Source organism: Sitophilus oryzae, unplaced genomic scaffold, assembly GCF_002938485.1.
Source record: "Sitophilus oryzae breed Bouriz unplaced genomic scaffold, Soryzae_2.0 scaffold_1521_pilon_pilon, whole genome shotgun sequence".
Lineage (NCBI taxonomy): Eukaryota > Metazoa > Arthropoda > Insecta > Coleoptera > Curculionidae > Sitophilus > Sitophilus oryzae.
In genome coordinates, this window is record NW_022146194.1 from 579,928 (window position 1) to 593,550 (window position 13,623).

Consider the following 13,623-nt stretch of genomic DNA (forward strand, 5'->3'; position numbering starts at 1 on the left):
CACACAAACTCACAAGCAAAAGTATAACGAAGCACACGTATTCGAATTCGTAAAAACTAACCAAGACAGAAGCATCAGCCGGACGCCAGACCAGAATCAGCTGTTAAAATCGATAATCTCTGCCAATATGCTTTAATGCGCAAGTCAACCCAAACAGTTCTCAATTTGGACCGTATACCGAAATTACCGTTCTGAAATCGTAACTAAACGATACCAAGGTAGGTTGGTACGCAAATAGGATCATCCGATAACCGTCAAATCTCGGTTGGAACACATTTGAATTACTGCGCACGAGCGTGATCGTTCGGTGACGGTTCTGCGGCGGGTTGGAACAAACCTAATATAATGGTGGGTTCGTACAGCCAAATAAAATAAAATAAGAATAAAATAAAATAAAATAAGAAAGTTGGTTATATGGGATACCGTACATGCGTTCATACAGCCAAATAAAATAACAAATAAAATAAGAAGTCTTTATCTTTTAACTTCTTGTTTTATTTTATGTGAAAACGGCTTTGCGCACGCTTAATTCTAACCTACAAATATTTTCAGTTTGAATTTAATTTATTTTATAATTTCACATAAGTAAAATGTATAATATAGTAGGCAACGAATAAATAAATATACTATAAATAGTAAAATTACTATAAACAATCGTAAAAGTTAACTTTTATCCAGCCTCATCGTACTGCGCATGAGCAAATATATATTTCTTATTTTATTTTATTTGACTGTATGAACGCACACAAATAAGAATTCCTTATTTCTTATTTTATTTTATTCTTATTTTATTTTATTTGGCTGTATGAACCCACCATAAAATAAATGGGCAACTTACAATATATTATAATTTTATTATACAAGGGCGCCACCTAGTGGTTGGAGGAAAAAAGTACTATGACAACATCGTGGTGTAGGGAAGGGGGGCATAATAAGGTTAGGCCGAACATATTATAAACGATAAATTACAACTTAATAAAATGCATACAGTTCTTATATTCGAAGATTAATTTTTGCGATTAATTTTAATTGCGAGAGAAAAAGAGTCTAGTAATAGTAGTATGTATTAAGTCGTTACAGTTAAATAATTTAATCTTTGAAGTTAATTTGAAACAGCTGTATAATTTTGGTGTAGGTAAAATTCCCAGTTTGTTTCCGTTTGATACCTAAAATAATAAAAGCAAATTAAATCAATTTTAATCATCTGCTGATCACTCTAACATAGCGCAATGCGTGTCCAAAATGCCTTAGGTGTATCCTAAAAAACTAAAATATCTGCTTGCAAGGAGCATTTATTGACAGTATTAATTTAAAAAATATATATATATAATCATATAGGTATATTTTTAAGTATGTAATTTACTCACTATTGTAGTATCCTTCGGCAACAATTAAATCGAAAAAATAAAGAGCCTGTACAAAAACACACATTTCTTTGAATGTGGTAGACAATGGTTCAGTATTGAAAATAAATATATTTTCAATGCTGAAAGACACGCATTGTCTCACCATTATTAAAAAACATTTTCTAAAACAGAATACTGACAAGAGTCTGAGGTTAGGAAGTTAATTGTACAGTGTGTCCGACTAAGAATAGCTCTCGGCTGTATCTCGGAAAGGGTAACCCGTAGGGTATGCGGATAAAATATTTATAACTAAAGGGGCTATGAGAAATTGCAGGAAATTATTTTCCAGTCTGTAGAATGGCCGCTAGAGGGCGCAACTGCTATAAAAAATAAGAAAAAGAAGTTTTTACACAATTTTGCCTACATAACAGGTACTCTAAATAATAGCTTCATAATCTTCAGTAAATTTTGAATATTTTTTGTTAGAACTATTTTCCCCTATCTGCCAAAATAAAGTGATGGGGGAAGCTAAGATATGTTTTTATTTAAATGTTAATAACTCCGGACTGGATGATCAGAATTCAACAAACGAGGGCTCGTTTAAAAGAGCTTTCCTTATATTATATCATAAAAATAATAATAAGTTTTTGAACGTAGATGATAGGGGGTGCTGTTTTACAATTTAACAAACGTGCGTTAAAAAAAATACGATGGTATATGTAATTTTAGCTGATAGTAAAGAGTAATAAAAGTTTAAAAAGTCAGTGAAAACCGCACCTTGATATGTTCTTTCAAATGGAAGATATTAGCAAAATTATAATAAATTATTTACTTAATTACCATATTTTTATAACACGGTATCGGTAGCTTCTTGATTATGCCCATTCTAATAAAAAATAAAATAGAAACGATTAGATTATTTTAAAATCGACAATATACCAGAATAGATAGATAGATAGATATTTATTGGTAATAATACAAATAATGTTCTTACAGTCAAAAAATTAAAATAAATACAGGTTTAATCACCCATGCTCATTGCAACAAAAATATACAGATTGACAACCAACAGATAAATGAAAAAATGACAACATATGAAAATTTGACAACTAATAGAAAACATTAATTTTTTTTTGAAGAATTTTTTTGAATATCATAATACCAGATATATTAATAATATTAATATTATTAGATATTATCTAATAATTAAAATGTTAATAACAGTGAACAAGAAACGATGCCTCAGTGAAGTCATGGTACGCTTTGGAAAAAAGTTGCTTTTGACGTAATAGTATAAACGTCAAATTGTTATTAGATCAACATTTTGATAGTCTTAGCAGACGTTTTTTTCCCTTTTGAAGAAAGGCTTTTTTTAGAAAAGCAATCAAAAGATAAAAAAAATGCTGAGACTATCAAAATGTTGATATAATAATATTTTGATGTTTAAATTATTCATTTAAAAGTAACTTATTTCCAAAGCCTACCATGAATTCGCTGAGGCGTCGTTTCTTTTTTCGTTCAATGTCATTGATCTTAATTATTAGATATTAATACACCTGGTATTATGGTATTCCTACATTGTCGAATTTTTGAATAAAATAATCTTTTTTATCTTATTTTTTTATTAGAATGGTCATAATCAAGAGGGCTAGTGATATCGTGTTAAAAAATAAGGCAAATAAAGGCTTATTTTTTCTATTTATTATAATTTTGCTAATAACTTTGGTTTGAAAAAAGATATCAAGATGCAGTTTTCGTTGGCTTTTTCAGTTTTTATTACTCTTTAGTATCAGCTAAAATTACATATACTATCGCATTTATTTTTGTTGAAAAAACGCGTAATGTTTGTTAAATTGCAAGACAGCGCCCCCTAGCTTCTACGTTCAAAAGGTTATTTGTATTGTTTATATTGTTACGGATTCCGTGGGTCCACTAATTTAAACTCACGATAAAATACTTAACGAATTTATTTTTCTCTCAATTTACACACAATTAACTACTTATAAAATTCTTTCGCCAAATTGTCCGATTCACAATTTTTAAACGCGGTATTATCAAATTCAAAAACTGTCCAACCACCAAGCGCGGGCCTTTATATACCCCTACTGACTGTTTCTCGAACCTTCTGTAATTACTGACAATGTAGGCAACCAGCAATACCGTTTTAGTGCCAACACCTTGACAATACGGTATAATATAGAGTAAGAGCACAGATTATAAACTTTGTTTTTTCTTTATTGTTTTTCGTGGTTCCAATTTTCGGAATCGGGCACTAGTTAGGTTACTAGTTTGCGCACATAGCACGCCCACTTATTGCCTTTAAAATTGTGCACAGCGCCTGACCAGCACAGTTATTAGAGAGATATTGGAAAAACGAATAGCGTCATGCAGTATTTACGCGTACCTTATCATGGTTACGTTTAAACTATTGTTTTAGTTTTGTATGTTTGCTGTTAGTTTTATATGTTTTTCTATTGTTAAGTGAAGTTTTGTATGTATTTTATATTCTTTTTTTTAAGCTTTGTCAACAAAATTGTAAAATTTTTTTATGACAATAAAGCAATTTCTTACGATATGCACGAGTCAATTTTTAACGCAACGCCCGCTAATAACGTTACCGTCTGACGTAATTTGCGGATCAATTACACCAAGCGCTGCTTAATAACGTTTAAAAATTGCTTAAATGGGCATGTGCGGGTATTTGACAACCGGGGCCGGCCGGCGAGATCTTTTAGGTTATGTTTGAATTGTTTTGAATTATTACTTTAGTTTTATTAGGTAATTTGATATTTAAGTAGCTGGGATTAGTTTTAATTAAATAAATATGGCTCAAAAGATGGATTCCACCTCTTCCAATATTAAAGAACCTATAAAGAGGTTTAGGTTTACAGCAGATGACGACTTAGCTCTTCTAAGAGAATTTGTTGCTTGTGGCCCTAAATCCACTGGCAGACGTTGAACAATAAATCATTGGAAATAAGCACTTTAGCCCTTTAGTTTTAAAATACCTAGTAAACAAAACAATTTCAAAGTTTTAAATTCAAAGTTAGGTTAAGTTTAAATAGCGGACGCGACGCGAACAGAATTCTTACCGATCCGATAACTATAAATGAAGAGAGTTAATACCACCTCACGTTAAGGAAATAACACCTGGCCTTATTAACGTCCATGCACGCTATTCGGTTTAGCGATATCTCTCTATTACGCTGCTTATTGTTACTTTACGCGAGTTTATTTTTGCGCACAGGAAATTTTACTCGTTTACACATCGTCATAAAAAACAATTTTTGTACCACGAATTAGGGATAAAATTTTTATCTGTATACATATAGTATACTTAATAAAAGAACATGTAAAAGAACATTTAACTTAATAAAAGAAATAATTAACTTAATAAAAGAAAATGTAAAAGAACATTTTTTACGCAAAAAAAAATATTTTTTACGTTTAAAAAACTATTTGTTACAGGTAAAAAAATATTTCTTTATTACTATTCTAACATTTCAAACTACACTTTTTCAAACATTTTCAAAAACTGCGACTTTGACTGATTTTGATGTTATTACAAATTTTGTTGCAAATATTATTCCTAATCTTAAATTGAAAACCTCGTTTCGCTAGCTACTGTAATTTTGGAGTTACGATTTTTTTAAATTTCTAACCCCCTCCCATACCCCCTTACCAACCCCCCACCCCCACCAAAAACTAATGGCCAGATTCTCGGATGCCACAGTATTTTTGTGCAAAATTTGGTTAAAATCGGTTTAGCGGTTTTTGAGTTATCGTGTTACAGACGGACAGACACCATGAAAAAATATTTTAATTATAGTATAATAATTAACTCCAAAATTATATTGTAGCTAGCGAAACGCGGTTTTCAATTTAAGATTAGGAATAATATTTGCAACAAAATTTGTAATAACATCAAAATCAAAGTCGCGGTTTTTGAGACATTCCGTGTTTCCGTAGTCCGTTTTTGAGAAAATCCGTGTGGAGAACTCCAAACTCCCATCGGACGCGACCCCAGGTGGCGGATAGGGGAAGTAACCGCGGACCAAAATTGGAAAAATTCCTTTACTTTGAAACTAAAAGAACTTGCCTACCAACTTTTTATTAACATATTTTAGTATGGGCGGCTATACGTGCCTCCCGGCGCCAATTTTTTTACTTTATTCGATAGAAAATGACACTATGAGTAGAATGACATACCATTTGTTAACTTTTGACATTTTCTCATATGGTTTATTTGAAATTGTAACATGCGGTTCATAACGACAATTTGACTCGAAATATCAAGTTTGTGGTACCAAATTATACGTAAAAAAATCTTTTTCCAATTATGCGAATGAGCAACCCTCATTCCATTTGAAAAAATTGAGATTTTATTAAAAATACGATTTGAGCATATTTTAACCGACCAGGACAAGACACGAAAAACATTAGATGATCAAATGTATTTTTCCAAGGCTCCTTGAGTAAAAATTAGTGTTTTTAACACAGCCATGGGACTCTAGATTGAAATTCAAAATACAATTTTTTTTAAAGCAAAAATGTCAAAAGTTGACAAATGATATGTCATTTTATTGAGGGTGTCATTTTCTATCGAATTAAGTAGAAAAATACCGAGGGTGCTATTTAAAAATCAAAAGTTGTAGTCATTTCCGGTGAAACAGGAAGTGACAAAAACAATTGAATACGTCAATCAGTCCTAATTTATGTCATATACTAACATACCAAATATCGTCTTTTCATCTGAGAAATTAAAAAAGTTATAGGGGTGAGCCACTTTTAAGACGCACCCGGTATAAATATAATAATTAATCTAAATATAAAAATAAGTCTTCTAAATAAAGCCCAATATTAAAATTTATAAAGAACAGGTTAAGAATCAAAATTGTTATATTTATAAATATACAGGGTTGTTCACTATATACGACACGGAGTATTGCAGCTAAACGATTAGATTTTTACAAATTGTAAGTTTTGGGTTCGTTGAAGGACTATTAGAACTACAATTTAAAAATATTTTTACAAGATACAGAGTGTCCCAAATAAGTAAAAAATATCAAAGTTGTATTTTTTTAAATGGAACACCCTGTATATTATTACATTTTTAGTTTCTATCATTAAAATAAAGGTAAATTTGATTAAGGTTTACCGCACTTTAACCTAACCGTTTTTGAAATATTTTCAATTTTGTGAAATTACAGTCAAAATTTGAAGCTTCATTTCTTCAAGGGCATCAAAGTTTTTAATACTAAATATTTACTGAAGTTTATTTATTGATCAGTTATTGTGTTGCAATAATAAAAATTATACTACCTTACACAGAGTGTCTAAAATTTTATTTTAAATAATTACTAGCTTTAAACGGCAATAACTTGTTTAATTTAAATGGAACACCCTGTATATTTTATGAGAATCAGATGCACAATTTAATTGTCCATCAAATTGTATTATACCATTTTTTACCTATCTCTTCAAGTTTCCATAGAAAATGCCGAGGGATGTCTCACTAGGGCAAAAATGTACACGTATTGCCAAAATATCATTTTATACAAGACTGTCAGTGACTGCCGATGACTGCCAGTGACTACCGACGACTGCCAGTGACTGCCGACGACTGCTAGCGACTGCCAAAGACTGCCGCGACTGCCAAGCGACTGCCGAGCGACTGCCTATGACTGCGATATAATTATAGGTAAGAATGCCAGCGACTGCCAAGAAAATGTACATGTAATTCCAACAGTGAGACACCCCTCGGAAAATGCATTTTCTTGTAATTTAAAACTCATTTATCAATATATACCATGGAATACTGACATTTTAGATTATTTTTAAATATGTACCAAATTTTTAAAGAGTACAGATACTAATATTGTGGATATAGTTTGTTTATTTCATTAAGAAATTAAAAAAAAACTGTTTAAATATTTGTTACATTAATTGACTGTTTGCGTTGATTAATAATAAATGCTCCAAATACTAAAAAACTGAATTTTGTATGTGTATTAGACAGTGTGGTAAAAAGTAACACCTTAAAAATGATATTTCAATTTTTGACAAATGCTTATTTATAACAGAGACATTCATTTTCATAACTTATTATTATATTGATTTCTGATTCAAATCCACATTTATTTAGAATAATTTATTAACGAACATAATTATGTTAGTTAATGGTATAATTTTTTATAAAGATTTAAATAGTTTTCTTTTTGCATACAAATGGGCTAGTAATATTATCATTTTGCTAAAAACGATAATATTACTAGCCTGTACATTTTGTACATTTGTTGCTTTAAAAACAATCAATGGAATATTGACATTTTATTCCATCGGTATATTGATAAAGGAGGTCTAAATTATAAGAAAATGCATTTTCTACGAAAACTTGAAGGGAAAGGTAAAAAGTGGTATATTACAATTTGATGACAATTAAATTGTGCATCTGATTCTCCTAAAATATACAAGGCGATCCATTTAAATTAAACAAGTTATTGCCTTTAAAAGCTAGAAATAATTTAAAATAAATTTTAAGACACTCTGTATGAGGTAGTATTATTTTTATTATTGCAACACAATAACTGATCACTAAATAGACTTCAGTAAATATTTAGTATTAAAAACTTTGATACCCTTGGAGAAATGAAGCTTTCAAATTTTGACTGTAATTTCACAAAATTGAAAATATTTCAAAAACGGTAAGATTGTGATTTTTAAAATCAATCACGGGTCAAATTTACCTTTATTTTAATCGTAGAAACTAAAAATGTAATAATATATAGGGTGTTCCATTTAAAAAAATACAACTTTGATATTTTTTTATTTATTTGGGACACTGTATCTTGTAAAAATATTTTTAAATTATAGCTCTAATAGTCTTTCAACGAAACCAAAACTTAACAATTTGTCAAAATCTAATCATTTAGCTACAATACTCCGTGTCGTATGTGGTGAACAACCCTGTATAGTTTGCCAAAATGAAAATTGTGACAAGTCTATATTAGACTAGTTTTGACGTATGTTGTCCTTTAGGTAGCGTGCAAGTGAAGTCTTTAGCTATAAGTTCTGGTATATCTTGTTACAGAGAAAAAAATCAAAATGTTTTTGTAGGTTTGTATTTGTATTATAAATGATTTTTTGAGTTAAGTTCATTAAATCATTTTATTTATTTCATTAAAACAATTGTTATTTTTTAGAATATATTAACTAATATACAGATATATAAAAATAATCACAATTTAAATACTAATAAGGGTTATATGTTAGAAATAATTAATGTCGACTATAAAGTAGTCGATGTTACGGTATTGACTCCATGTACAAATATAGTTGGTGGTAAGTTTCGTGATAAAACCTCTAAATTATTGAAATATGTCGAATAGGCTTCTTGTGATTGCGGTGACGGTAAGTATATAAAAGTTAGTGCAGTATCTTCTGTTTGTTGTAAAATTAAACTGTTAACCCTGAAAAAAGTGTAATACATTATTGAAAGAAATTAAATTTTAACCACTTTAGACTTGTTAAAATTGCAATTCAGTTCCTGACCTTTTTTATAGATCTTAAAATCGCCAGCATATGGCTTTAATACGGAACAGTACCAGCTAATATGTTCCCAGAGTGTCAAAAAATGCTCTAAATTCGATATAAATGAAGTTGGAACGAAGGTAATACTTTTCATGAACATTTATGTTTCTTCTGATTTAAGAGGGCCGGGTGGCCAACTAACAATGGAGAGGCCGGCTGTACCTCAGAAACTACTTATCGTATAACTTTGGGAAAAAATTGTGATAAGTAAATCGCCCAAGAGAAATCGCTGGAAATTATTTTCAAGTTCGAAAAATGTCCGCTAGGGGGTGCATCTCTGATAACCAATCAGAAAATAGGATTTTTCTCAAAAATTTACAGGTGAACAAGTATTTTTAATATTACTATTATTGTAATCATCGAGAAATTGTATTTTTTTATAGCGTATTTTGCTCTTTCTCATAAAATAAAGTGGTGGGGGGAGGTTAAACTTGCGTTTATTAAAATCAGGATAACTCTGGTTTGGGTTCGCCGATTTAAACAAACTAGGGCGTGTTTAAAAGATATTTTTTCCCTAACGATCTGCAGTATAAATTTTGTTTCTATACATTTTTTCATGGTAGCTAGAGGGCGATGTTTGACATCATAACAAATATTGCGCTTTTGCATAAAAAATTAAATAACAGGCTATGGTTCTTTTTGCAGAGTTAAATAGAGCACAAAATTTCCAAAATATTAGTGCAAACCACAACTTTCTATCTAATCTCTAACGGGAAATACTAATAAAATAAATCATATTAGCTTGCCGCCTAGGAATATAAGGACTAAAATTATAGTAGTGGGCTAGGAAACAAAATGAGGTAAATTGGTTACATCAAAATATCAAACTGTATATTTTAGTTTCATTTTAATGCCATTTAATTGTTATTTATTCCATGTTCGTTCTTAATTCGACCCTAATAGCTAAATAATATACGTTTTAAATGGAAAGAATTAAAAACATATTTTGTAATATACTAATAGAAAATGTTAAATTCACCTGTCTACATAAGTGCCCATATTGGATCCACCAGTTTCAATTAAATTTTCTAATTCATTGCTGGTCACAATGTCTGCTACAATTCTTAACTTTTTTAACATCGTCTCTAACTTTTCAACATAGCTCTGAGTTGTTGAATTTGGGGCAAAATGGCTTGAACTAGTCTTATTGCATGTAAATATTCGCAACTTCAGCTTACTCCAAAGTGGCACCATATTGACAATACAAGCCAACTGCATCATAAAGAGAGAGGTGATGTCAAAAGCATCAAGTTCTCCTGGGTTAAGAAGATTTATTGACCATACATCAATATATAATTTGGACTTAACACTAAAAATTTAGAAAATATTATTTACCACATCTAATAAAAGAGCCATATTGGTTTACATTTTAGGATCTTTTTTTAGTTTAGCAAAATTCCTACAAAGACACAAATTCTTATTTAGTTTTAGTACGTCTCTCATCATCTGTACATATTCCACAATATCAAGTTTATTAGTCTCTATTAACGGAAAAATATCTTCGTTGAGCTCTTGGTTTTGATAAGTTGAACCTTCACTACAAAAAGCAATTATATGTTACGTTTCTTATTAAAGCTAGCTAAACTATTACGTACCTTCCAAGGAAGTCTATACTATTATCTTGATCTAAAAACCCAAATATTACAGTATTTGGTTTCATGGCTCCCATTCCACTTAATCTTATTAAATGTTGAAGACCCTCTCTTATTGTTTTCGAAACAGTAATCTCGACAAAGGCTTTTATTTTAAGATGGTCAATTAAATTTAGCCAAGGCAAATTCATGTCACAGGCAGGATCAGATTCGTCTACATTTTCTCCTTTAACAACGTGTCCCAATACATACAGACCTCCTTTCTTCAGATCATTAATGAAATCTATTAAAGGACACGCAGTTCGAGGATTGTTCACTAATAGTAGTATTTGTGGTCGCCAAAATTTTACGTGATCTTTGCGAGAGTCCAATAGTAGCAAATATTTTCTAACCTTAGTATAAAAAATTAACATTAGTTTAATCATCATAATGTGACAACTGACTTTACTTGATGAAATATTAATGCTTGAGATATACTGCCCCAATCTGCCTCTTTAGATGGAAATAATAAATGTAAAAATATCACTAATAACAAACATAAGAGGATACTGCATGCTGCATAAATTGGATTTACAACAAACATCATAGTAAGAGTTCCAAGAAGTCCTATTAAAGCTGTGTACCATGAGAAGTAAGCATATGTTGGCCTACAAAATAGATTACAAAATGATATTTTTGACTTAATGAAAAAATTACCTAAAATTCGGTGCCCCAGCTAATTCCAATCCTAGACATGCGAGATTAGTGGCCAAATAGCTCAATAAAAATAAAACAGAATTTAGCTGAGCAATTACGTTCAGTGAGCCGATTAATAAAACTAATTGTACTAAAAGCGAAGATAACAGAACTGCTGTTACTGGATTGTTTTTCCATGTTCCCTTTGGAATAAAATCTAATAGCGAGCCTAAAAATTACAAATATTTTAAATGAAATGTGTGAAATATTACTTTTATATTACCAAAAATTCTGTCCTTTGCTAAAGCTTCTAACACTCTTGATCCACCAATAACATTGCTAAGTGCAGCAGACCAAGTGGCAGTAAACAGACCAATAGCCACGCTAGCTGGAAGAACACTAAAAAAAAATGTAAATTGTATTGAAGTGTCCATAAACGTTGAATATTTAATTAACACATTTTAGTACCAAGTGGAGAATTGCATACACGTGATAATGATTGTAGATATCACAATATATACAGGGTCTTTCAAAAAACATGTGCCATCTCTCGTTGGGAGAATCCTCATGTAAAAATAAGATTTATTTTTCATATCAACATAGGTCCGATTCTGCTTTGTTTCGTAACTACAAGGTGTTAAAGTCTTAATATTTTTTCGATTTATTACTAATTTCTTCTAAGTACTTTTAGCGTTTCGAATGAAATTTTGAGGGAACAGTTACAATAAGTGCTATACATTTTAATGCTAAAAAAGTGTCGATGCATTCATCAGGGACGTGCATATGGGTTATCACTGGATAATTTTTCAAAAAAAAAGCATGTGCGCCACTGACTTTTTTCTTTTGATATCAAAATTGTGTAGGCCGTCTAATGCCAATTAAAAGTTATCTGTTGATATTTTGCCGACCTCCTTGATGAGATAAACGCAATTTTATTAATCACAATTAATGGAATTAAAATAAAAAGCGGCTCTTAAATCGACAAAAGTTATGGAGGTTTTAAGTAGCCAAGTATTAAAACAGTGTTTGTCGATTTGAATTTGTACGTACGGCATAAATCGGGTCAAATTGAAACTCTTCCGAGCTCGATACATTTGCGTTTTGTACGTACGTAAAGGCACGCAAAAATACGTATCACGTATCCGTAAACGCAAGTGAATTTCTCACTGCGCGAGCGTACATGTCAAACGATACATTTACGTACACGCTTACGACACAGTCTGGAGAAATGGTATGGTTTATAAATTACTTAAAGTTTGACATGTACGCTCGCGCAGTGAGAAATTCACTTGCGTTTATGGATACGTGATACGTATTTTAGCGTGTCTTTACGTACGTACAAAACGCAAATGTATCGAGCTCGGAGGTGTGCCATGCTTTAACTGTCTAACATCAATCACAATATCACTAAAAATAGAGCAGAAAATGAATTAAATGAGAGGGAGCGAGAGAGAGAGAGAGAGATAAATTAGGGAATCGCCAGCAACTGAATAAAAGAACAACTGAATACACTTTACTTGCCTATGAAAATATAATTTGGGGACCTTTATATTAGAACTTCCACACACCAAACACTTTCTAGTCATTTTTACGAGTATTTAAAAAGTCTAACGAAAAAAAAAATAGAAATATAATTGTATAAACTTAAAATTAACTTCTCATTGAACACAATTGCTTCCTTGGCTATAAAAGGTGTCCCAGAAATAAGTGCAAGTATTTTAAAGGGTGGTAGATCAGGTTAAAAGAAACCTATTATTCCCTCTTTGCCATTTATAAAATAAATTGAAAATAACCGAGTTATTTAACTTTGAAAATTTAAAAAAATAATAGCAACATTTTGAGAATCGCCGGCAGATATCGCCAACTACATCCAATTACCCGGATCTCAGGTAATTCGACGCCCTGTGTTGCCATATGGACAAGAAAATATATGCTTAAAAATAAGTCATAAAATAACACCATCTGAGGAGTTTGGCATAGGTTACAGAGATGAATTACATTTGTAAGAATGTAATATTTTTACACAAAATAAATTAAAAGAAAAAACTTACCCAACATTACAAAAAGATACTTATGACAGATCGATGTAACTGTGACAGTTTGGATACTTTTTTGGACTCTTTTTCGATACACACTTACCTAAAATACACTTCACTGTGCTGCTTTACTTTATATGCTATTATAATAACTGCTAAAATAACAGTCCCCATTTCTAATACATTATTTTCGTATAGGTTTCATCACAATTTGAACCACTGATTTACAAAACATCTTGAAAAGCGCACATTACTTTGAATACCTTTCTGAATGAATAAATGTTGAGAATTAATCTATCTTATCGCCACTTTACGAACTACTTTTAATCTAACAAAATATATGTTTCACTTAACAATTTTAAATACCTATTTTGTGTGTTTCCG

The 13,623-nt window shown here is 30.8% G+C and overlaps 1 protein-coding gene across 3 annotated transcripts in view; it reads right to left on the reverse strand.

The window, feature by feature from the left end:
- Positions 1 to 8,537: 8,537 nt before the first annotated feature.
- Positions 8,538 to 13,623, reverse strand: part of LOC115878664 (solute carrier family 12 member 9) — a 39,356-nt gene continuing 34,270 nt past the window's right edge. For 2 of the 3 annotated variants that reach the window (XM_030895216.1, XM_030895218.1), the window contains 7 exons: positions 11,487 to 11,602; positions 11,225 to 11,432; positions 10,977 to 11,175; positions 10,532 to 10,920; positions 10,303 to 10,473; positions 9,916 to 10,245; positions 8,570 to 8,815 (listed from right to left, as the gene is read on the reverse strand). In XM_030895216.1, coding sequence (XP_030751076.1) covers positions 8,635 to 8,815; positions 9,916 to 10,245; positions 10,303 to 10,473; positions 10,532 to 10,920; positions 10,977 to 11,175; positions 11,225 to 11,432; positions 11,487 to 11,602 — 1,594 coding nt within the window. In that variant the 3' untranslated portion in view covers positions 8,570 to 8,634. Of the gene's footprint in view, positions 8,816 to 9,915; positions 10,246 to 10,302; positions 10,474 to 10,531; positions 10,921 to 10,976; positions 11,176 to 11,224; positions 11,433 to 11,486; positions 11,603 to 13,623 lie in introns of all 3 variants that reach the window. The other variant, XM_030895217.1, reaches the window with a different exon arrangement.